General features: G+C 44.3%; 1 protein-coding gene across 18 annotated transcripts in view; it reads right to left on the bottom strand.

Annotated features, from left to right (window-relative positions):
* The window catches only part of Kalrn (kalirin RhoGEF kinase), a 611632-nt gene that overhangs the window by 30246 nt on the left and 555358 nt on the right, over nucleotides 1-26028 (bottom strand). For 9 of the 18 annotated variants that reach the window (XM_070030027.1, XM_070030026.1, XM_070030024.1 and 6 more), the window contains 12 exons: nucleotides 24667-24770; nucleotides 24420-24489; nucleotides 23619-23705; nucleotides 22835-22927; nucleotides 21501-21551; nucleotides 20554-20631; nucleotides 16949-17134; nucleotides 15775-15946; nucleotides 11973-12211; nucleotides 9824-10080; nucleotides 6319-6442; nucleotides 5156-5215 (listed from right to left, as the gene is read on the bottom strand). In XM_070030027.1, the coding sequence (XP_069886128.1) occupies nucleotides 5156-5215; nucleotides 6319-6442; nucleotides 9824-10080; nucleotides 11973-12211; nucleotides 15775-15946; nucleotides 16949-17134; nucleotides 20554-20631; nucleotides 21501-21551; nucleotides 22835-22927; nucleotides 23619-23705; nucleotides 24420-24489; nucleotides 24667-24770 (1521 nt within the window). Of the gene's footprint in view, nucleotides 1-5155; nucleotides 5216-6318; nucleotides 6443-9026; nucleotides 9551-9819; nucleotides 10081-11972; nucleotides 12212-15774; nucleotides 15947-16948; nucleotides 17135-20553; nucleotides 20632-21500; nucleotides 21552-22834; nucleotides 22928-23618; nucleotides 23706-24419; nucleotides 24490-24666; nucleotides 24771-26028 lie in introns of those variants that run through there. The other 9 variants (XM_070030022.1, XM_070030019.1, XM_070030023.1 and 6 more) reach the window with 5 other exon arrangements.

Here is a 26028-nt window from a genome sequence, read left to right on the forward strand (position 1 = left end):
GGCCCTCTAACAGAAGTCTCTCAGAACTCCTCCTGGTCAATGGCTCCTCATCTTCTTCTTAGTGTACATGAACTGAACCAGGCCTTCGGATGGGTGAGGTGCTGCAGGGCACGAATGGCCGAGGCAGGCTGAGTCACTGTACTGGCTTGAGAAGTCAGTTCAGACACTTCCAACCTTTGTGATTGGGCTTCATTTCCTGGCTGCTCAGGCTGGGTGCCTGAGTCACAAGAAAAGGGTGTGTGTGTGTGAGGTGCAGTCAAGAGATTAAAGTTGTTGAAGAATGTCTCCTCCTGCATGCAGATGGCGACACAGTGCAGGCCTCCTCACACAGGCCAGGCCTCTGCTCCATCAGTGTAACCTGCTTGTTCAGTGCTTGGTAGACCTTGCATTCCCAGGACCTGCTTCCTCTCCGTGCATGTGATGCTTAATTTTCATTATCAGTCCGACTGCATTGAATGGTGTCTCACAGTATCAGTAAGGTCCACCTCTGGGTGTGGTTCCAGAGATGATTAACTAAGGGAGACCTGCCCTGAATGTGCACGGCACCATCACTATGAACTAGGGGCCTGGGTGGAATGAAAAGGAGAAATCCCAGAGACAGGCATTTTCTGTTTCCTAGCTACCATGAGACGACCAGCATCCTTCACCCAGTGCTCCAGTCTTAGCCCAAGGCAACTAGGGACTGACACCTCTGAAGCCATGAACCATAATAAATAAGTATTCCTTCTCAGTTGTTTCTCTGAAGCATGTGTCCCAGTGGAATACAACTAACAAAGAGGGTAAGACACCCCATTCTACATCTTCACAGGATGGCTGGAACAGAAGACATGAGAGGTGTGGATATTCAGGCGTGGGAGGAGAAGGCTATTTCTTTATAATCCTCCCCAATGGGCCCATCCTGTTTCAGCCAGGCTCCCTTCCTTGGACATGGAATATCAATCAGTCTGTCAGAACAAAGCAGGGTGGAAAGAAAGAGCCAAACCCATCAGATGTATTACAAAGAAAATATTTTGTCAACATGAGAGGAATGAAATGCTTTACTTTCTTTCCCTCCAAAGGGTTCCTTTCATTTACAAAGTTCTTTTTATAAAATCTAGAAGCAGGCAGGCAGTGGAAACACTCTAGCAATGCTATAAGGTCAGTCACGTGACAAGGGGTGTAACAGTTTCTCCGTCCTTCTGTCTGGCTGGGTTATTTTGGAACGCTGAATCTGGGACAACAGAGGCCAGAGTGGCTGAGGTGGGATCATCAGGCTGGCTTCTGGAAGCTAGGGAAGCTAGGGCCGAGAAATTGTGGGTTTGGGGAAGGAAAGAAGGACAGCTCTAGCTACTCACTACCTTCCTACTATATACTAGACACTCCAGTCTGGTCCCAGGGGGAAATCTGCCCAAGCCAGTTCTGTCACGGCCCCTAATAAGCATGCACAGAATTTTTGACTTCCTTTGTTGGTGAGGTTTCATTGCTTTTGGAGGGAAATGTGCTCCTGAGCAGAGTCCTTTGACATCACACCCTGGATCTAAGAGGTCTGTGGAGAGCTGCACACCACTGAATTCACACCTGCACACTTGGCACTGTGCAGCCAGCCACCTGCTGAAAAGCCTGGGGGTCCAAAGAGCCAACTCTGCCAAGGTCACGCAGCTCACAGTGTCGAGACTAGTATTCAGGCTTCCCAGCTTGTGTTCTTTCTCTGAGATACTGCCTTTGTGTAGTTTATGTTTAAATCATTCTTCAGTCTTGGAAAAGCAGAATGGGGAGAAATAATATTCCTCTGAATAGCACATTCACAGGAAAAATTGGCCATGGAAGACAGGCCTCTTCAGCTGCCAGGATCTGCATTTTAGATGAAAACCAACCCTGCAGATGGGGTGCTCCAAGCTGCTACAGGATGGTGTGTGATAATAACTGTAGCCAAAGCAAACCAAAAACTGGCTCAGGGTATCTTCTAGGTTTTTTTTTTTCTTTATGGAGTTACTGGGGTTTAAATACAGGGACCTCATGCTTGTTAGACAGATTCTCTGTACTTGAGCCTTCCCTCTAGCCCTTTCTTTGCTTTAGTTATGTCTCAGATAGAGTCTTGCATTTCTGCCTGGTTACTTGGAGATAAAAGAGTCTCATCAACTTTCCCAATCTGATTTTGAACCAAGGTCCTCAGATCTCAGCTTCCTGAGGAGCCAGGATTATAGGAATGAGCCACTGATGGCTAGCTGGAATTCTCATCTTTGGAGGTAAATTCTCATCTTTGGACCTAAAGCTGAAAGACTGGTTCAGGCTTTTCAAACCCACTGTGTGATGCAGACAAGTGGCAATACTAGGAGTGAGGAGTAGGTGTAAAACTGCAAGAAAGATACAGTCCTCAGGCTGCTAACCAGAGAAGGTATGGATATGAATATTCGTCCAGCTCAGATCCCATGGGAAAGCCAGCACAACCCAGATACCTGATCCTTAGCTCCAGGGATTGTGAAAGAGCGTGAAGGCAGAATCCAGAACAGGGTGTGATGGAAGAAGCTGGCAGGTAGGATGTGGTTCCCACCTCAGGAACGGTAGTCAGTAGAAAAAAAATGAATTCACTTACTCCAAGGCACCCTTGTACTGGGTTTTCATTCTGATCTGGCTCTTCTTCCATGTGGAAAGTGTCTCTCACATAAAATGTCTGTTCAATCTCATCCCCAGAGTTTAATCAGTGCAAGGCAAAGCTGAACTACGGACATCTATTCATCAATATTATAACTGATTTCCATGAGATGTACAGATGGATAGAAATCCTGGCCACAGGGAGGTCAGTCACACCATCTGTGGCTGGTAGTGAGGCCTTTACAAGGGAAGGGAAGGGGGCACAGTCAAGTCAATTGCTTCTGTTTACATAACCAGGCATTCTTTGTCAGACCCCTAGGCTTGAAGATGCTTTATGCCATATGCCTTATGTCTTCTCCAAATGGTATGGTGGTAATATATTGTGTAAAAAATGAACGGTGTAACTTGAAGGTAGGGAGGGGAGGGGAGGGGTATGAGGGGGAAATGGGAAAATGGGGGAGAATGAAGGCAAGGATGACACTGACCGAGGCATTGTACTCATAACCTGACTTATAGGTTTGAAACAATAAAAATTCTATGGTGGGTCAGGGAAAAAAAACACCCTGGAAATTGGCCCTTCAAGGAACTCTTAGTCTACTCATTGAGAGAAAGTATATAAGCTCTTTGGCGATATGATTCCCACAGAGGCAGAGGAGCCTGTATTGACAGTACTGGAATGAACTGGTATGTTTGGTCACGAACATTCAGGTTAAGAACCATCATCAGGGCTGGGCTTCACAGGGGTGCATGGTGGCAGCTGGGGTTCCAGGAACACAGGTTCAGCACAGGCCAGGAAGTATGCACACATGGCCATGTTCTTCTCCATGTTCTTCTCCATGGCCATGTTTGCTGCAACGAAGTCCCACTTCAAATCCCTTGAGATAATCCTCAACTTTCCATATCTCATTCACTACATGTGTCAAGAAAGATACTAAGCCAGCAGGGCCAAGATGCTGGCTTTTTCCTTGTGCCCATGTGCCCTTGTGCCCATGTGCCCTTGTGCCCATGTGCCCGACTGACTGTGGAGCTGGTAACATGTTCAGAACTCATGGATGGCCAGGAAGGCCCATGAAGAACGAACAAGGGCTGCAAGGACACCTTACCGTAGAAACTTCAGATCAATCAGAGTATTTACAGCTTCTAGCCACGTGCTTCCTTGAGGGTTTGGACACACATCAACACTGTTTGGGGGCTCTCCTGACTTAGTAGGAGGAACATCTGGAAAGTCTGCTTATGCACCCCACAACACCTCTTGGAGACCACTTAAACCACAAAATGCTATCAGCCTTGGGTGAGTAAAAGCCTTACGAATGCACTCAACTGCAAAGCAAAGAGTGAATGTGTGTGTGTGTGTGTGTGTGTGTGTGTGTGTGTGTGTGTGTGCGTGCACTGTTTCTCATCTAAATGTAGAAAGAGAGCGTCAGTTACCTTTCTGAGTGGGTGCTGCTCACCTGGTCTCACATCTCTCTGTACCTCTTCCTTTACAACATGGCAGACATTCTTTTTCCCTGGCCCACTAGAGCTGAATAAGGTCTCCCACACTCCCCACCCCCATTTTATACCAGTACTGGGGCTTTAACTCAGGGCTTCTTGCTTGGTTTTTTTGTTCAAAGCTGGCACTCCACCACTTGAGCCATGCCTCCACTTCTGGCTGTTTGCTAGTTAACTGGAGATAAGAGTCTCATGGACTTTTCTGCCTGGGCTGGCTTTGGATCATGATTGTCAGGCCGCAGCCTCTTGAGTAGTTAGGATTACAGGTGTGAGCCATGAGTACCTGGTGTCTCCACACTTCTGTAAACCTAGAGGTAGGTAAGATCTCCTGTGCAGTGTTACAGCCTCACCATCCCCAGAAAGGCCTCCACTAACACTATGGGAAAGGGGGCTGTTCTCAGAGCTTCTTTTCCTTCACATGGAGGGCCTCATCCTTGCTCATGAGCCTTGGGATGGGCAAAAGTGTGCTTTGGAGTTGCTCTCATTGCACCTTATTTGCTCCCCATCAGCTACACACAATAACTCGATGCCAGGTCACCACAAACTCATACTTAATCTCTGACTTTGTGGAGCACTGAGGAAAGAACAGATCTCAGCAGATGAACAAGATGTAGAAGATGAAGAAGATAAAAAGGAAGAGGGGGGAAAAAAGGCAAAGGAGGTGCAGGAAAAAAAATAAAAGAAAGCAGAAAAAAATGCCAAATGAAGATCTTGTCCTTCAACTGGGAACCAACCACTATTTTATAGCACTGTGTTCCATGAAAAATGTGTCCTAAGTTTCAAATAATAAAGTTGAGTACTTTCTACCTAAATCCAAACCTGCCAAAGAAACATGAAGCAAGCATTCAAGAAAACAACCACCAATTTTGTTTTTTTTAAGGAAGGTATTGAGGTAGAGTTTCCTACCAAAATACGGCTGAACTAAGTCTGTTTGTTTTACTTGGGATAGGATACCCAGAGATGCCCTAGCATCAGAATTTATCCTTGAATGGCTGGTCACTTTAGCAAGGCCAATGTTACACAACACATTCATAAATACATTTCTTAAAAAAGGCAATCACTGTAGGAAATAGGACAACATAGCTGCTTCTACCTCCATGCTAGTATTAGGGTCAAGATCATCATATTCTGACTCCTCGGAACTGTTCGTCTCCTTGGTTGGCAGCATGAGGAAGCGGGGAGAGAGAAAACACAGTTAGAATGCAAGTAGCTTTGGTTAGCAAAGGAAGAGAACTTCAGGGAAGCAAGGGCAATGGGAAACGGGGCAGAGGACCAACCAGGTGCTTTTGGTAGGGGATGTGAATCACCAAGGGCAGTAGCATGCTCTTTTCAGGGAGAGGAGCCTGGGTCTGTGAACAGCTGTGGATCTCACAGGAAAGAGCAATGGAAGCAACCAAATGAAGCATGAACACTACAAAATTAAATGGTCCTCTAGGGTGGTGAGGCTGGACTTCCCAAACCAGGACCACAGACAGTATACAATTTCTTTTCCCCAAGAACAAAGGATGTTAGAATGGGTTTCTAACACTTTTTGGAAGGCCAGGTACATAATGATACATTGTCACAAAAGTAGACAATTCGTTTCCATTGTTCAGATGTACATCTTCTCATAAAGCTCAGGTTAAACAAGACAGATCATGTTTTGAGATAGAGGAAAAGAGGGTCTGCCAGGATCAAGATTAAAGCAAAATAATGACTTCAATTCCTTCTGTAACATGTCTTCCTACCCTGCCCATGCAAAGGGGGGAAATTATTTAAAGTTGGTATGGTCTGGACTCTGGGGAAAAGAAATGAAACTTTACTGAGGATCTATGCTGGCCCTTGAACTTCAAACCTCAATCTGCCCATGGTGAGGGGTTTGGAAGGCTTTCCTAATTCCTGTAACCTGCAAGTGTTCCCAAACGTAGGCCACTGAATGGGCAGCTTTGAGAAGTTTAATGTGAAATCAAGCATCTTGCATTTACTTCTAAGAGAGTAATGCGGCAGATAATTTTGCCATAAAATATCTGCACAGTCTATGGAGAAAGGTACAAAAGGAAAAATAAAAGAGGTACTTACTTGAATTGAAGTTGCCAGGAGAAACAAAAAATAAAAAATAAATTGATCTCGCATGCAAAATCCTGCTAAACTACTTTCCCTCTGGTCCCCGAACTAGGTAAAGAAAAAATAAAAATCCCCATCCACCCGAATTGCCTTGTGAGAACGTTGCAGGGTGGGAGTGGATGAGAGGGACCCAGCTCCAAATACCTTACTCACTTTAACAGAGACTTTGGTGCCCAGAATTTCCTTGGGTTTACGAGACCCTGTGGCGTCATTTTTACCCGTGTTCTCCACTTCCGCCCGCTTTCTCATGCGTAGAGTATGCCATGAGCATGACTTCCTGTTGTACCAAAAAATGCACCAATCAAAATGGCAGGTTGAGGCAGAGTGAGGCTGGTGGGCAGGCTCACCACCTTTGAGTGAGTCAACTGAGGTGTTCCAGTCAAGCTGCTGGCTTCAGAGTCCCCAAATCTGCATGCCAGCTCCTGTGGTAGGCTGCAGCTGACCTCACCTCCACCTGGAAGTGAGCGAGGAGCAATTCTGACTCCTCCTGAAAGATGCACAGGGTGACTGCAAGCAGGTGGAAACACTATGAGTACCAGGTCACCAAATTGCCCAGTGAGGTCTCTAAATCATTTGATGAAGCCTTTTAGGACTGAGAGGTTCCTTTCATGAATGCATGGTGGATGGGGAAGGATGGAGAGTGGAGAGATAGGAATAGAATGCATTCTATTGGGCCCAAGCCATTGGCATCTCCCAAGGCCCAGATATAAGGACCCAAAAGGAGGGTTTTGAGGTTCCTAACTCATTCTTTGTACTTGGGCTTGCCCAAATACAGTGTTTTCTGGAGGAGTTGTGGACTTGGTAAATGGCTGAGTATTAACTTGTGTATCTGGATATGTTAAGACAAACTGTTTCACTTATGTTCTCCACATCACTCAGTGTTTGTGTATGGCAGCCAATAAGAAGTCCAAGAGTTTCTTTGTGGGGCTAGACCTCATATGTGCCCCCAGGGAGGTGACGATGGCTGAGCCCTTTCCACCATCCTAATTCCTTCCCATGAGAGGCTGGGAGATACTTCTTCACAGACATAGAAAGAGAAGCTCAGAGCGGCGCTCTCAAGTTCCACATCCATCCAACTCAAACGCCAAGGCGCACAGCACTGGGGACCTGGACAGGCATCATCATTTCAGGGGCAGACAGAGGGTTTGGATGAAATTGCAGCCACTCTCTGTGACTTTCCCTTCAGTGTCTTCTGGTTAAATGTGGGGCCTGGTAGACTGGATTTCAGGAAGGGAACCTTTTTATGTGGGGAGAGATGGAGGAGGAAGGCATATACTGTAAAACAGAATGGCTTAGTCCTCCATAGAACTCCATATACTACCTCAGGAATCTTGTCAAAAATACTCATTACTGAATACACAGGCCCAAAAGTAACCTGAGGAGGAAGAAACAATTTTGGGAAAATGGGCTTCTTCAGAAGGCTTAGTTTTGTCTTGTACCTTCTGATTGGCAGGCTCTGTAGGCACTGTACCCCAATTGCTCTGTCTCTTCCCTGCCCTCTCATGGAAAATGGGAATATGGGACAACAGACCCAAAGGTGAAGAGGAAGATGTACTTAGTGCCTGGTAAGGAGAGAACCAGGAATGGAAGTGGTTTTGATCTCCAACGGTATGGACTGCAGACTTTGGGTCATATCTTCACCTCCAAACCCATATCCCTGGGCAGAGGACACTGTGTTCATGTGTGTGCGTGTGGGTGTGTTCTACGCTACTGCCACCCTCCAGGTTCCTTAGGATGCTTGGTGATAAATGAGGAGTGTTAAAAATAACGTTCAGAAGGGAAACCAGAACAGCACAAGTGGCAAGACAGGCTCAATTTCAGATGCTTCTTCCCAGAAGAACACGTCAGCATGGTTTGGGGTGTTTCCATCTCCTGGCTGAAAGCCTGGGGACTGATGTGGACACAGGGTTTCTGTGACATTTATCCTGTGGGTAACATAACCAATGCTGACCCTGTGGTCACAGCAGGCCCCGGGGAGGTGTGGTGAGCAGCCTTTGCTGATAAACACTGACATTACATTTAGTCAGTTGCTCACTTCCACTGCCACCCTTGTGTAAGAGCAGCTGGCCAGGGCTCAAAGGACCAGTGTGTATTTCAATCTGTTCCCATTTCCTAGGCTCTTCCCTGCCCTCTCATGGAAAATGGAAATATGGGGCCAACAGACCCAACGGTGAAGAGGAAGATATACTTAGTGCCTGGGTAAGGAGAAAAGAAACCATTAAGAGTTAGCTCTGCAAGATCTCCAAGGTTCCAAGGGCCTTGACTCCCAAGGTCCCCAAAGGCACCCAAACCAAATATTTTCAGAAGAAAATGGACTAGGCGTATTTCATCTTATAGGCCACTGCTGATTTCCTGCAGTTACCTGGTGAGTCCAAGGTGACAGGAATTTCTATCAGTGACCTAGAAAAAAGGTCACTCTTTCTATTAGTTTCCATCCTGTGACCTAGAGGAAAAGCCAAACTGGTGTTGCTGCTTGGACACCTTGTGTCCCTTCCATGGGTATGGAGGACAATGGGGAAAAGCAAGCCAACACACACCATCTATTCTAGCTGTCCATTCACATCAGCAAATCAAGGTTGCCCAGTTGCCGGGAACCTGCTGGTCAGTATCCTTCCTCATCTTGGAAGTCAAAGAAAAACCACAGGGGTTGTGTGGAGGAAGGCCTAGAGCCGGCACTTCAGCAATAAAAACACTTGTTATGTACCAAAAAAAAACCCCTGCCGATGTATCCAACCAACTCCTAAAATATAGACAAGATTAAAAAAAAAAAAGAAGAGAACCATTTGCAAATTTAAAAGTCTGAGAAAGATATCAATAGGGGGAAAAAGGGTCCACTAGTCTTTAACCTCATTAAAACATGCTCATGGTGAAAATTTATTTTACATATTTAAAATAGTACATTTAAAATTATTAGTTACATTACAGGTACAATGATGACCATTGTGTCTCTCCATTATATTGCACAGCCTGACTTCATCCATATGGGTTTCTTTAAATAGTGCAAAATACTTTATACAGGAATGTGATTGGAAGGGTCTTTGCAACCAAAACAAGGAAAAAGAAATTATCTTACAAATGACCATGAACATATATTAAAATGACAGGGGAGGGAGGAAATTAAAAAAAAAAAGTTACAATCTGTACAGAGGATTTGCCATCGACAACCAAAAAGTTTCCCTCTCTTCTGGGAGAAGCAGCAGGCCTCTGACCTGTCCAGGTCTGGCAGTGTGTGCTAAGGTTGTTTTTGGGTGTCAATCAAAAAATATATATATCAATAACTTCATACAATATAAATAGAAGTCCAGTCCAGTGAGTCCCGTGGTAGGTCAAATGTAGCAACAGAAGGTATATCTTTTGTCACCTAGGGTTTCAGTAGGGTTCTTTTCTTAAGAAGTAGGGGGAAAAAAAGAGGGGGAAAAATAAACAGAAAATTATAAAGGAAACGGAAGGAAAAACCACCACGACCACCACCAAAACCACCCCAGAAAGATCTAGTCTGGTTGTCCCAAGCTGTGGGTGCGTGTACGGTCACTCACACTGTGAGTGGCACTGTCCAGAATAAGCAGCAGTAATTCCCCACTGTGTGTTTACATTTTTATGTCTTTTTTTTTTTTTAATCCACATACTCCTTTCCCAGGGAAGCCAGCAAGGCACTTACTTGATGCTCCCGTCACTACTTTCTGCTGCTGCTGTGGCTTTGGTGAGGGGTGCTAGGATGTTGCCCGGAACCCAGCCCTCGGCGGCTGGGGAATGATCGCTGGCAGGCTGGTATACCAGGCACATGTTCTGCTGGTTGACGGCGAGGACCTGGACCACCTCACCTTGGCTCACACATATTTCATTCTCCTTCAGTGCATAGTAATCTTTGATCACTGCCATGGATGAGGTCCCATTGCAGCCTCCGAGGTCGTTCTGCTGGGAGACGGAGAGAGGGACACTGGTGCTGAGAGACTGGTTCATGTGGGAAAGCTCCGCACCCTGCTGCATGATTAAAAGCTAGCTCTCCCACTAGAGGGATATACAATAGCCAGGATACTCCTTGAGTGATGACATTATGTTCACAAACATGCTTTGTATTTTTATAGCAATGCTTCAGACAATATTATAATCAAGGTAAACAGATACAGATACTGTCTAGCTAGAGAGCAGGCAAAGGTATGAATACACCATTGACCTCAAAGCCCTGTTTTAGCATGCAACCTTCCCACCAGCATTCTCTTGCATTATAATGGCAGGAAGAAGCTGGCATCAGCACATGGACATATAAGTACCTAGGCAGAATGAGGTGAGGCAAAGGTCAGGCCAGGGCTCATAATCCTCCCCTATGCATAGGACATAGACCCTTGGATATTATTTTTTCCCTTTTGAAAACCATCAGTTGGCTATACTGTATATCCTGACTCTGACACAAGAGTAAACTAACATCTTTATTCAATTCAAAGACAAGGCTCTGACTTGCCCTGACCTAACTACCTGTGGAATAGAACTCCCATCCTCACACTTACTAATACAGGAAGAAGAGCCATGTAATTTTACACCAGAGTAGTTACTTCTAGGCAGTCCTGAAACCTTTGTGTGTGTGTGTGGGGGGGGGGGGGGTCGTGTGGCTTGAACTCTGGGCCTGGGCACTGTCCCTGAGCTCTTCAGCTCAAGGTGAACACCAGTGCCACTTCCAGTTTTCTGGTGGTTAACTGAAGACAGGAGTCTCATGGACTTTCCTGCCTGGGCTCACTTTGACCCATGATCCTCAGATCTTAGCCTCCTGAGTAGCTAGGATTACAGGCGTGAGCCACCAGCGCCTGGCCAGACCTGAAACTCTTTAAGACACCCAGCAATTTCCTACAGTTTGGTGACAGCCAGAAACCCTTGAATATGTTGACAAATGCTAAAGTGACTTCAAGTGATTCCTAAAGACAGGGTTTGTTAGGGTGGAAAATCATTTCCAGGTCATGTGATGAGACAGATTGGTACAGTTACTTGGATATCAATAATTAGTTTCAACAAAATTAATATCAATGGGGGGGGGGAGAATGAAACAACAAAATTGGATGTAGGACAAAATGCAACTATTCCTACTCATAGACTCACTGAGTTCTAAAGACAATTGAGGCCTGATGAACTCATTTGAACTTTTTGGTGGTACTAGGGATTGAACCCAGGTCCTTGTGCTTGCTAGGAAAGTGCTCTACCATTTGAGCCACAATCCCAACCCTCTGTTTATATTTTGCTTTGAGATATGGTTTTGCTAACATTACCTGATGTAGTCTGGAATCCAAACAACTCCTGCCGCAGCTTTCTGAGTGGCTGGAATTATAGGGTGCCATACTAAGGATTTTTTGTGTGTGTGTTCAGGTCCTGGGGCTTGAACTCAGGGCCTGGGTGCTGTCCATGAGATGTTCACTTCTGGCTTTTTTTTGAGTAGTTTAGTGGAGATAAGAGTCTCAGACTTTTCTTTGGGGCTGCCTTCAAACCTTGATCTCTCGGATCTCAGCCTCCTGAGTAGTAAGAGGAGGAGTAAGGTGGCTTATGAGGAGTAAGCCACCAGCACTTGGCAAAAGCAAGTGAAGAGTTTGGAGTAAACATCAGATCACCTAATTCTGAATCTAGAATTTTCCCATTTCTTTCCTGCTCCAACTACATTTTAGGGTCAAACCAGCTGTGTAGGCTAGGCCTATGGTGAAATATATTGATCGTCATGATGGTGATAGAACTGTGGATTATGGAACCTGGCTTCTTGTATACACACACGAACCATCACCTTCTCCATGCCTTTCTGGTGATAGGGCAGAACAACAAGCTGCTCTTACCTTGCTGGCCTCAAACTTGTCCCCAGACTGGTGGTAGTCGAACCCTGGACTGCCATTGGAGGTAGATATCTTCAGAGGTGGCAGAGGTGGGTTGTAGCTGGAGCCCTTTGGAGGCTTCTCTGAGCCCATGGGAACAGAGGAGTAGGGCCTAGGGCTGGCCTGGGGAGCCCTGGCAGGCTGGGACCGCATCACGGCTGAGTTCCTTTCTTTCCGTTGATACTCAATGGGAGACTGAAGTGCTGTAGGTAAGATGAGAGTTTTTCTCAGCCTTGGGAATCCAATAAGTACACAGAGGTCTACTAGGTGTCAGGCTTTGTGTTAGGCATGAGGAAGATACTTTAAAAAAATTGTCTTTAAGGTCTGGGAAGGTGGCTCAGTGGTAGAATGTTTGCTTTGCATGAATGAGGCCCTGGGTTCGATTCCTCAGCACTACATAAAGCAGAAAAAGCTGGAAGTGGTGCTGTGGCTCTAGTGGTAGGTGCTAGCCTTGAGCTGAAAAGCTGAGGGACAGCGCCCAGGCCCAGAGTTCAGGCCCCACAACCGGCAAAAAAAAAAAAAAAGTAAGTAGTTGTACAAAAGGGTTTCAATTCAACATGTCAATTTATAATAGATACTTGTTTTTAAGGAACTGTGGAAATCAGACCACTACTTAAGCAACAAAAATACAAAAGCAAAATCATACCATATTTGAAGGGTAAAGCACTACCCTTTTTAGAGATTAGGTTATGTAATATGTATACACTTGCATAGGTATATGTGTCTAGGAATGAAGAATGTAATAAAGAGCTTCAGGAAGGGCTGACTGCCACCCTGACATTTAAACTCTGCAGTATGGAAGAAGGGCTACACTCTCATTACTTAGAACCTAAGGCCTGATTGAGGGAGAGGAGACTGGACAGATCAGGGAAGATGGGGGCACATGATATGGAAGATCCAGAAAGCTAGTCTGGTAAGGCTGGACTTTACTCTGTAGATTATATAAGGTATATTAAATGAACTTTAAAATCTTTTTTTTTTCCTGTCTTTTTGTAGTCCTGGAGACTGAACTCAGGGGTCTTGAGCATGATGGGCAACAGATATCCTCAGCCCTTGGGTTTTTGAGACAGGGTATTGCTATGTAGCTGAGGGTAGCCTTTGAACTATGTAGTCTAGGTTGGCCTGGAACTTACAATTGTCTTGTCTCAGCCTCTTGAAATCTGGAACTCTAAGCATTTGCCACCTGCTTAAAGTTTAAAATCAAACTGCATAATCGGCTGAGCCACCTTCCCAGCCCTATCAGAACCACGTAATCTTAGAGCAGTTAGCAGATGGACTGGAGAAGAGATAAAGACTTCTGGTCTGATTCAAAAGTCATGAGATAGTAATAAACAAGAAGCAAGGCCTAACAAGTCAGGAAAAGGTGGAGGTTGGCAATATAGCTGGGAAACATTAGTAGGAATGGAAGTGACTCAGATTGGACACTGGGAGGAGGGAAGGCAACTCACAACACAGGATTTGAACAGAAAGATATGAGCTTTGCTTTACTGAGTTTAAGACACAAAGTTCTAGATCTGAGCACTAAAGAGGTGCAGCCAGGCAAATGCTACCCAGTCCTTCTGTGCAAAGTACTTCCAGGACTGTCCTGATTATGTCACTTTTATTGGTGTTCACTGTAGCATATATTTAAGTAGGTTAACAGCTGGAGCCACGAGACTTTCAGTTATAAGGATTTTTTCACAGCCATAGCTCCACATTTCAATAGAACTAAACACAGGGCACACTCCTTTCTCTTTGAGATCTCAGGAGAGAGATTGCCTGAGACTCTGCACGCATGTAAGTAAAAGCCTAGCTTTGTTCATTACCACATCCTGTTCACTTCAGTGTGTCACAGTATTAACGGGTCTGCCAGAACATAGCCCCTGCCTTGGGGAGCTTTCTGGGGACATTAAATATTTAGGTAATGATAACCTAGTTCAGCAATATCCTTACTTCAGTATAATTAGAAGAAAGGTCTTCCGGGACCATTCTAGATCATTGACTATGCCCAAAGCAATACAGTTCCAAGTTTTAAGTACATTGAAGAGGTACTTAAGTGTACTTACTTGATAATTAGTCTTATTAAACTGAATTTATGACTCAATATCTATCACTAGGCTTTTGGTATAACCTGGTTGTATGAAATAATTATGCTCAACCATTTGAAAATAGTATGTTTCTCTCCTCTCCCTCTCCACCTCCCTCCCTTTTTACTCTCTCCCTCTCTCCTCTCTTTTCCTTTCTCCTCCCCTCCCTTCCTTTTACTAGCACAAAATAGCTGAATACATAAGTAAATAAATAAAACGTGTCAAATTCCTTACCATGAAGTAAGCTGACACTGCAGTGTACTGAGTCCTTTGCCCAAGGACCTGGATTAGGAAGTCATTACTTACTTTTGCCCATAGCACTCATTTCCATGATAGACACCTGGCACATGCTCTATTTGTGGCAGTAAAAGGAGTCAAGATCCTTGGCAAGAAGAGGTGACAGACCAAGGGAGGGACCATGAGAGTGTGTACATGTGCAAGGATAAAGGGCACATTGTATGATCTCAGTACAGGAAAGAAGGGATGCACCCAAGGATGATCCTGTATACCCATGTATGTGTGAGTGCATACACTACAATCTTCAGTACTGCATTGCTAAGAAGAGATGAGACATCTATGGTGGTCCTGTGTGCACACACATGTGCAGGTATATGTGAGTATGTGCAGGTATATGTGAGTATGTGTTAAAATATGTGAGTATATGTTAAAATAGTACAGATTTCAGGATAGGCAAGGGTTGATGCATCTGTAGCTGTGTGTGTGTGTGTCTAAATGTGTGTGTGTGAATGTGTGAACATGTGTATGTGTGTGTGTGTGTGTGTGTGTGTGTGTGTGTGTATACACATGCAGACATGTGCTGCTGAGTCTTTAGATATACTTCCTTACTGATTCCCTTTAGGTCTCAACTTCAAACTCCATCTTGGCTCCATAGATTTCTGATCCTACCAACTCAGATGATCAGCACTCATTTAAAACTGCATACCTCCTTTCACACACTAAATATGAAGAAATCCCAGCAGGAGTGAAAACCAAACATAAACAAGGTAGCAACTCTAGTCTCAACTTCTTAGGGGACCCCTATAGGGTCCCTGGAGTGCTACATTCTCTGTATAATCAACAGTGTGTACTGGAAAGTTTTGGGGACCAGCCATCAGCCTTCAGTGAAAAAACAAGTTTCACTAATGCTGGCCCTGTGACACAGAGGGTGTGCACAACTCACACTATTGCCAAAATTATCACCAGCTGGTAGTGGAGGCCATAGCTATGCATAGAATACAAAAGAATTTCTCTTCTATCAGAAAGACAGGACTTCGTTCTTATACCCTATCTTATCTGTTCCATTTATGTATTTAGGGTTAGAAGAATTTTAGTGTGTGTTTCTGAAACTAAAAGGTTGGAGTACACGTAAAGTGTGGTCTAGTCTCTTTAGTCCCCATGAGGCTTAAGAATGGTATGAAGGCTGGGCGCTGGTGGCTCATGCCTGTAATCCTAGCTACTCAGGAGGCTGAGATCTGAGGATCGTGGTTCAAAGCCAGCTTGGGCAGGAAATGTCTGTGAGACTCTTATCTCCAATAAACCACAAGAAAACCAGAAGTGGTGCTGTGGTTCAAGTGGTAGAGCACTTGCCTTGAGCTGAAGAGCTGAGGGAAAGTGCCTCGGCCCAGAGTTCAAGCCCCACAACTGACAAAAAAAGAGAATGGTATGGAGTCCCCTGAAAGGGGACAAGGTCCAGCACGTACCATTTAAGAAGTCCCTCTGTGTTTCTAAGACTTGGTTTATGTCCTGTACCCATGCCTGCTGGATGTCTGAGTTGGCAGCTTGCAGAATGACCCTCTCAGAAGTCTCTCGGTTCATGAGTGCAAATTTGCAGGGGTCATTGTCCACATTCTCCTCCAGGACCAAGTAATTCATCTGAAAGAAAATGAGTTCATCTTTTTCATGCTTATGTAGTTTAAAAAAGTCAGCAACTAGCTGGACGCTGGTGGCTCACACCTGTAATTCTAGCCACTCAGGAGGCTGAGCTCTGAGGATTGTGGTTCAAAGCCAGCCAGCACAAAAGTCTTTTTTTTTGTTGGTCGTGGGGCTTCAACTCTGGGCCTGAGAGCTATCCCTGTGCTCTTCAGCTCAAGGTGAGTGCTTGCTCTACCACTTGAGCCACAGTGCCACTTCTGGTTTTCTAGTGGTTTACTGGAGATAAACCTGGGCTGGCTTTGAACCGTGATCCTCAGATCTCAGCCACCTGAGTAGCTAGGATTACAGGCGTGAGACACCAGCGCCCGGCTTCAGGAGATTCTTATCTCCAATTAAACCACCAGAAAACTGGAAATGGTGTTGTGGCTCCAGTGGTAGAGTGCTTGCCTTGAGCTAAAGAGTTCAGGGACAGTGCCCAAGCCCAGAGTTCAAGCCCCACAACCGATTAAAAAGAAAAAAAGTCAGCAAAGAATTACTGTACCTCAAAAAATTGTTTTTAAAAAAGTTGTGCTGGTACTAGAGCTTTTTTGCTTAAAGATGGTATTCTACCACTTGAGCCATACTCCATTGGCTGGCTTTTTGCTAGTTAATAGGAGATAATAGTCTCATGGACTTCTCTGCCCAGGCTGACTTTGAACTGTGATCTTCAGATCTTAGACCTCTTGTAGCTAGGATTATAGGTGTGAGCTACTCGTGCCCAGCTGTACCTAAAAGTTTTTATTTGAGAACTTTCAAAATTGTGCCTTGGATCTATCAGTAAATTCTCTGACTTTTGTCTATAGGAACATGCAGAATCATGCTGGAGACTGGCCCTCAGCCTGATCACAGCTGCTCCTTCAGCCTTCACAATGGCAGGTTATTTAGGCCAAGGTTCTGGGTCCTCCCCTGCCCCATAGGAGAGAAGCATCTCTGAGAGACTGGCTCTTCCCATCAGCACCTCACCTTAATGCTCCTCTTGAACATGTAGCCGGGGGTGAGGGAGCCCTTCCTGAGCAGTTCACTGAAGATGACAATCTGCTCAAAGAGGAATACACGTCTCTCCTTGGTCCGGGACTGCATGCCGGCATCCAGCTCAATCACGTAGAACGTGTCCTGCTGCAGTAGCTTGCCCTGGGCAGTCAGGGTACCCTGACAGAGAGAGAGAGAGAGAGGCCCAGAAAAGTCAGTGAGGCTGGGAGACAACTTCAGCCTTCTCAAGCCGCATGATCTTCCCCTCTGGGGATGTGAGCAACGGATATGACACACCAAAAAGCTTGGGACTCTAGTAAGATACTGAATTGAGATCCATCCACATGTCCAGGGACACCACCACCATTTTCCTATTCATGTAAGAGCTCTAGAGAAAAACAGAAAGGAGGAGCAGGAACCACTAAAAACAAAAGAAAAAAAAAGAGCTCCAGAAAAATCCAGAGGAAGGTAGAATAATTACCTAAAAAAGGAATTGCAAATTACCCTGGACACTCATTTTTTTTAAAGTAAAAAATGGAAATTAAGTGATACTTGGAACTAGAAGTAGCCTTTCAACCCTTGTAGCTCTGTGCACTGTACCTATCTGGCTCCCTAGTGGCATGAGCCAAGGACCTGGGGTGCCCTCATGGCCAAGAACCAGGAACCAATTTATAAGCCAAGGGCTGTAGTACAGGGAGGCTGTCAAATAAGCTGATGAGTCCTGCCCCTCTCATTTTTCTATTGGTTAGGATGAGGATATTTTGAAATCTTAGTCTCCTGCGAAGACCAACAGGTAAAGTTAGGGACACTCCAGACAGGGTTGCCTATTTTATAAACTGGTAGATATTTTCTGAGTCCTGGGAGCCTTCTTAAAAGGACTCCAGCTACCTTGTTACCATGAGCTACACATTAGCCATTGCAGGTGGAAGAACATAGTTGCTTTGCCCGTTTCTAATGAGACTTTTAGAGACAGCTTTAAAGGGAATAAATATGCCACAACTAGCAAGTCTTCACAGAAACTATTAGAATGCCTTGCTTTTTTAAAAAATTGTTTTGCAATAAAAAGACCCTGCCACCTGGGAGAGTAATCAGAGGGCCTCCTCTGAAATGCACACATTCTTTGGTGGGTGATGACTTTTGGTCTTTAGTGCAAACATTCCTGCATGTGATACCTAATCCCAAACATTACCTGATTGAGAGGTCATTTTTCTTTTGTGTGTTCTTGAGAAATGCCTGCCCTCTGCTTAGATCAGAGCTCCTTACAGCCAAGGTCAGGAGCCAAACAGGCTTATCTCTACTCTGGTCCAAAGTTAATATTAAGCCAGTGACCAGCTAGCCAGGAAAGCTCTACAAGTTCTATTAATATTACACAAGAACCTCATCATGGGGCATAGGCAGCCAGTGCTGCAGGGAAAGGCAGAGGCTTTGGGAAGAGGGAAAATGAGAACTTCTCTCTGTGTGCATTAGGGAAGCCACATTCACAATTAGCAGATTCTCACAGTGGTTTGATTTAAAAGAGAAAAGAAGGGATGGGGAAAGGAGTGGTGGTGGTGACTCACACCTGTAATATTAGCTACTCAGGAGGCAGAGATCTGAGGGTGATGGTTCAAAGCCAGCCCAGGCAGAAAAAATATTTGAGACTCTTATCTGCAATAAACTACTCACAAAAAGCTGGAAGTGGTGCTGTAGCTCAAGTGGTAGAGTGCTAGTCCTGAACACAAAGAGGCTCATGGACAGTGCCCAGGCCGAGTTCAAGGCCCAGGATTGGCCAGAGAGAGGGAGAAAGACACACACACACACACACACACACACACACACACACACACACAAAAGAATTGCACACTCCTGGGTGTTGTCTTATATGGACACACACATGCACTTGAAGTCTAAGTTGAGTCAGAGAGCTCTGAGTCAGAGCACAAACCAATGCCTTTCTTCCTATCAGCAGTCAGTTCCTGCAGAGACACAGAGAAAGCCAAGCCAGATTCAAAACATGGGGCCTTCAAGGTTGAAGAGCAAGAGGGAATACTTGATTTATTCACAGTACCCTCAGATTTGGAATAATAACAAAGCCACACCTATAAAAATCCCTTCAGTGTGACTAAGGAGAAATCACACATGAGCTCAAAATTCATTAATTGGAAGTAACTCTGCTTATGCTAATACTTCAGATCTCTCTTGGAGAGCCAGAAATCCTATGAAAACCAATAGTAACAAAGACTGCCCCCCCTCTGCCCCCCAGTGCCTATCACCACAAAGCATGGAAACCTAATGAGGACCCACGGGCCAGGCTTGAAAAGGCAAGAAAGACAACCCAACTGGACAGACAGACAGACAGACACACCGAATACATCCAACAGCTTCTAACTTTACTTACCCCTTTCTTAAATCTCTACTAGTTTATTTCTATGTGTGTGTGTGTGTGTGTGTGTGTGTGTGTGTGTGTGAGAGAGAGAGAGAGAGAGAGAGAGAGAGAGAGAGAGAGAGAGAGAGAGAGAGAGAGAGAGAGAGAGAGAGAGAGAGAGAATTATTTCTTAATTATTTCAACTTTTAGGAATCTTAGCTCTCCAAAAAACATGAAATAGTAGGTTGCAAGAATAATGGGAAATAGGATTATCTTCCTGTCTATAACAACATCAGCTGCAGTTTTATCATACTAATACTCAATGTAATGTTCAATTAATTTATGACATGAACTAATGACAGTCACTTAGTAAGTATAACTCAGGAAAGTGGATTTGTTCTCGCAAGTTTCACTGTTATGAAATGAAGAGTGACCTCCAGTGACCTCCATCATTCCCCACTCCAGTGACCTTACTGGAAGATGGAGGTCTTTAGGCTTAACGGACTATGACTGATATTCTTATTAAAAACATGGGCAATTTGGATACAGGCTCATCCAGAAGGAAGCGATGTGAAGATACAGGGAGAACAGGAAGAGGTCCCAGATACGTCATGGGGCAAAGCCAGGAATGGGTCCTTCTCTCCCAGGCCTCAGGAAGAACCATCCCTGACAATACTTTGATTTCAGACTTCTAGTCTTCAGAACTGAAGATACACTTCTGGAGCTTAAATTGTCCAATTTATGGTACTTTGTTATTACAGCCCTGAGAACTGGTATGTTCACTTCTTAAGATTTTATTCCTCTCTTCAAATGACAGGAATGTGTCCTACAATGGTTTAAAGTTTTAGATGGTCAGTACTTAAAAATTCAGTCGCTATAAAAACCTGGTCAACAGAACTAACTTCTGAAAAAAAAAACTGTTTACATTCCCATTCAAACACCTGCCCCATTCTGCAATGCCTCACATCCCCCCATTCTCAATCAATATGGAAGAGGGAAGAGGTCATTGTTGGATTCAAACAGTTATAAAGAACTATGGACTTTCCAACCTCCTTGAATTCTAGTTCCAGTTTGGCCAAGGGCTCTGTTTCTGTCCTATCAGTGTACTTTCTAAATAGATACGTGTCCCAGCCCTATACAGCAGAGGGTTTGGACAGAGTAGACAAGACACAGGGCTCCAAAGGTACAAGTCTCACTAGCCTGGACTCCCATTACTAAGAAGAGAGAGAGCTCAGAAGCATTCCTCAGGACTCACCTCAAAGCCCTGCAGGCGCCCCAAATTCATCATGTCATTGCAGCGTTTGGGAACAAGGCACATTAACTCCACAGCTTTCTGTGAGGAAAGACACAGTCGCTCAGAAGGAGGTGCAGTAACTAGCAGGAAACTCATGGCAAGCAGGGCTGGAAGACAGGAACCTCACCTCCTTTATTTGAGGAGAAGCTATCAGATGCAAGCCTACTATCAGAGGACTGGGAGAGGTTTATTTTTTAATAGGTGAGGGTCAGGGGCCATGGCTGGTGGCCATTACCACAGGCCTCCATGTCTATCAGTGACCCACGTGGGGCAGGGGGTGGGGGGTGTGCGGAGGGGATGTTACCCAGTTCATAGTTTTCCAACCACTGGGCATTGGCTTATTTTCTTTTCTTCCATTTTGCTATTTCCTTTCTTTTCTTGTTTCTACTGTGCCCAAGCAAGAGCCTTGCCAGAAATATTAGAGATTCTGACCTAAAATAACCTGCCAGAACGGCTGCAACCTCTTTGGCTTAAAATAATCCCCATGGTGGCACAAAGACTTTCACTTAGGTGTGGAAGAGGGAGTGAAAATGGAATTCTTTATATGTTAAGAGTCAAATAATACTTGGAGTCATAGGTAAAATGCAAGTTGAATCCCTGAAATTTCACCCAATCCCTGCAGGATGTAAAGGGGTCAAAAAGCACCCCTTTTCACTACAGATCACCTGCCACCACCAGAAGAATTCCACTGAGGTTAGATTCATGGCTAGCCAAGGACAGAATTCTCAAATTTTAACCAAGTTCTAGAAAATACTCTGTGCTGATTAGCACTCACTATTCATCACACTGCTGAGTTTGAAGGGAATTACCTTGGACCTTCAGTCCTCCAAGACAGTCTTTTTCTTTAATGACAAAATCATATTGGCACGGTCCCTAAGAACAGCAAGCACTGCAAGCAGAATGCTCACCTCAATATCTGCACATTCCAAACCAGCCTTCTCACTGTACCTCAGGAAGTCCTGGGAAGCAGGGAAGGGCAAAATCAGTTAGAAAACTAGCCACAGAACTAGAAAAACATCATAAAAATGCAACAATGCCCCCAAAGACTTCCCCTCCCAGTAGAGATGGCAATTGTTTGTAGTAGTTGAGAAATAAAATTATGAGCTGTAGTAGACACAATGATATTGAGAAAAACCACAGAATACTCAAAATTTCTAACCTAGGTAAGAAGTGGGGCAAAGGAAGTGGGAAGTAAGTTAAGACAAGATGGGAAAAGAAAATTCAAATCAATCTCTTCCATTTAGTCTCATGTTTCTAGAAGAAATATCAAATTAAGCTATTGTTTGAAATATAATCGAGGGCCAGGTGTGGTGGTTCACAGCTATAATCCTGGTTAGGAGGTGGGATGAACACAGTTTGGAACAAGGTTGTGAAAATCCAGTGTGAAAACCCATCTGGAAAATAAACTAGAAACAAAGGGACTGGGGCTTGGCTCAAGTAGCAGAGCACTTGCCTAGCAGGTACCAGGTCTTGAGTTAAATCCCAGTATAAATAAACCAATAAATACATAAATAAATAAAAATTTAGGTAGTCCTCATCTAATGTTTCTAGGGCCCTGCCTTCCCTTCTTTTCTCCCTTGTTTTCCACTCTGTTTTTGTTATTATTATTCTTTAGTTTTTTATTGTAAAGATACTATACAGAGGGTTACAGTTACATGAGTGAGGTAATGAGTACACTTCCTCTTGAACATTGTTACCTCCTCCATTGTTTTCCCCCTACCATCCCCTCCCTCCCTCCCTTCCCCGAGGTTCTTTTTTTTTTTTTAAATTGTGATTAAGTGATTACATAATTTCCGCAATTTCACAGTATTGTGGAATAATGATGCTCATTTAAAGTCACAAGTTCATTCTAACTTTCCTGGAGCAAATTGTCTATCACAGTCTGTAACATATAACGGTGTTCACATGTTATATACCATATATGTGATCAGCAGCATGGGGATATTTAGTAGTGGTTCAACCAGATTATTCTTTAGTTTTTAAAGGTATCATCTATAATAAAGTAAGAAGTTAACTGAAGGAAGAAAATCAAGTAACAAGCAACTTTAAGGGCAGAAATGAGAGTCTTGCAATTTTCCTGGGCACATAGCTGACAGTGACCAGCAGGTGAGCTGAAAGCCATTCCTGCCTCACTGGTTGAGGCCTTCAGAACTAGAGTGGAGACAGAATCAGAGCACAAGCTCACTGGCTCTGGCCTGAGGAGACACTTTTCCAGTATGGACTTAGGCTCTTAGCTTCTTACCTTGAGGAGCAACTGGTACTTTGTTATTCTCTGAATAGGCTTGATGAGAAAGTCACTAAGTGTCAGCCTTTGATTTATCTCCTGTTTTACCTCCTAAAACATAAAGGTACTGTGTTAGAAATGAAGCTAAAAATTAAGGGCAGGCATGGCAGGTCATGTTTTCCAGAAAAGTTTGAGAATACACAAAACACACAACTGAGTACAGCACTGCTCATCTGTCATGAACAGTGTATGACCGGCGCCATGGCCTTCTTTCACAACAAGCACTGTCAGAACCTGGTCCTGGGAGACAGTCTGGAACAGGAACTTTGTTCTATCTTTTGCTTTAGGGCAGGGTCAGGAAAGGAGTTCCCCCAGGATAAAACAGGCTTACAAGTCTGGGTCCTAAATTCACCTCTAAGGGAAGGTGTCACTTCTCCAACCAATAAAGTCAATCCTTCCAGGCTGGAACACTCACTCATAGTTGGAGGTATTGGACAAAACCTCTAGGAGGTGACAGTAGTCCCTCAAACAAGGGAATGACCCTCAGCAAGCAGTTCTGGGGGGCTGGTGAGAAAGAGTGTGTGCACAAGTCTGTTTGCAAAGGACCAGAGCTGTGAATGGGTACTGAGCCAAGAAACCTATGGCTCTGTTGAGGCAGGGAATTCTGTCATGAAGGGTCAACAGTGCTGGGTAGCAGCTATGCACGGATGCCTATGCATGGATACGCCCCTTGTGTATGTCTGAATGTGGCTGTCCCGGCCTGCATTTTCCCCAATTATTTAGCAAAGCCTGAGCAGCTTACCTCAAAGTAGGCATCGTACTCAGCCACGATGTACTCAGAGCGTGGCTTGTTCTGGCAGTACCACACATAGATGTGCAGCTTCCGCTCCTGAGACAGACAGAGAAGGAAGACACCAGACAGTCAGGTGCATTGGGACCTTTTGCTCATCCTTAGACTGCTGAGCTGGCTGGATAGGGAAGACCAAGGAATCATTTTCCAAGGCAATTAAACATTAAGGACATAAAGTAAGTGTAGTAGGCAAAAGCCTACTTTTCAGATTGTCAAGGAGGTTTAAAAAATCCTTAGAGAGAGGTGAGAAGGCAGGCAAGTCCAGAAGGAGCAGAAGAGAGAAGGAATTTAAGAATGTACATGACAAGTGGAGCCTTGGTGGCTCACACCTGTAATCCTAACCTACTCAGGAGGCTGAGATCTGAGGATTATGGTTCAAGGCCAGCCTGGGCAGATAAAAGCTATGAAATTCTTATCTCTGATTAGCCAGGAAAAAGCTGGAATTGGGGGTATGGCTCAAGTGGTAGAGTGCCAGCATTGAACAAAAAAGCTACTTAAAAACAAAAAAGAATGCAACCAAGAAATATAATCAATGCAGATTTGTTTGCATGTATGAAAATAGAAAAACAAAACCTGTTAAAATTGTTTTAGGAAAGGAGAAAGGAGAATGATAGAAGGGGTGAGATTGATATAAGGGGTTTATATTGAGTGGCAAGGTCATAATAAAATCCCCTTTTTTATAACTAAGGTATGGTAATAAAAAAAAAGAGATGTATATGAGGAGGCTGTAGAGCGGGAGAGGGTAACACTCACATGTTTAATAAACAGCTGGGCCAATCTGTCTTGCTCTTGGATACATTTTTCCAGTTCAGCCAGGAAGAAACTAAAAGGAGAGAGGGGAAAAGAGAAGGAAGCCACACACTGCTCAGAACTGTTATCATCTCACCGATGAGCCACAGGTGAGGAAGTTCCCCTCAAGCCCTGCCCTTTAGGTACATACACTAGAGGAAGAGGACTCATAGTGGCAGACACCTGACCCTGGGGCAGCATGAACACTTACTCTTTATGCCAGTCATAAATCTGGTGGATATTCCCAAACACGATTTTATCCTTCCCTCGCATATCCTCTGGGACCCCCTTCTCTTCTATTCTCTTCATGAAACCCTGCAGCAACAAAGGCAATGGTCAGTAGATGCTTTTTGGGAGAAAGTGTTGGGCCAGGCCCTACACAAAACTCTAAGGGCAAGTGCCCTTGGGTTTCTCCTCTTCAACTAGGACTTGGACCTTGGGCAGAATGAGGGGTGAAACTTTCAAGTTTCTAGGTTCCTGTAATTGTCTCCAGGCCACTTAAGAAAGCAAAACAGGGTGTAGTTTTGGGAGAAAACTTTAGTATGTGTAAAGGCCTGGGCTCCATCCCTAATACACATATATATATGTATGTATATATATGAAAAAAAGAGAAAGAACAAGAAGAGAGACAATCATCTGTGCTTCTTTCTCCTAATCCCAATTAGTCATATTGTTAAAGACTCACATGTGTTAAGTGATAATATGCTAATACTTTTGGCTATTGCATTAATTTGTAATTTCATTTCAGCTTTCAAATCAGGTTTCACGGCTGTACAGGTAGCATGCATTATGTGTGGCAGATGAGAACATCCAGGAAATAGGCCACGTAGAACTTCTCATCATGCTGATATCTGACTTCCTGGAATGGCAGTCTCTCAGTCTCCAGATTCCCCAGTCCTCTACCCCCAGAAGCCAAGTGTTTCCATCCCCTGATGGAAGTGAAATTAACCATCTGTAAGTTGAAATTCAGGTCCCCTGTAGACCAGGTTAGTTTCTTCATCCAAGGTTCAGGATAGGCAAATATAAAATCCTTAACTCAGCAGATTTCATAGGCTACACTTATGGGTGACTGGAACCAGCAGGCAATTTAGACATTAAGAATTCAATTTTTATACTGAGAATTCTTTCTTTAAAGATGACTAACAATCTGGGCACTGGTGGTTCACACCTGTAATCCCAGCTTCCGGAAGCTGAGATCTAACAACTATGGTTCACAGACAACCCTAGGCAGGTAAGTCCATGAGACTCTTATCTCTAATTAGTTACGGAAAAGCTGGAAGTGGTACTGTGGCTCAAGTGATAGAGTGCTAGGCTTGAGCAAAAGGAGTTCAGGGACAGACCCCAGACCCAGAGTTTAAGCCCCAGGATCGGCAATAAATAAATAAATAACAATAGGGCTCTATGCCACCTAAATTATCCACTTACTTTGTGAGGCTTTTTCACCCAAGTGTCTAAGTCTCTCTAAAGTGAATTCTGTGGACATGTATAAAGGTGACTACTAACCACTCACTTTTGCTTGTTGGTGGCTTCATTCTTAATTGTTATTAAGTAGTGTACAAAGAGGTTATTTTTT

This window comes from Dipodomys merriami, unplaced genomic scaffold (genome assembly GCF_024711535.1).
Source record: "Dipodomys merriami isolate MVZ:Mamm:240054 unplaced genomic scaffold, mDipMer1.0.p SCAF_2, whole genome shotgun sequence".
NCBI classification, from domain to species: Eukaryota; Metazoa; Chordata; class Mammalia; order Rodentia; family Heteromyidae; genus Dipodomys; species Dipodomys merriami.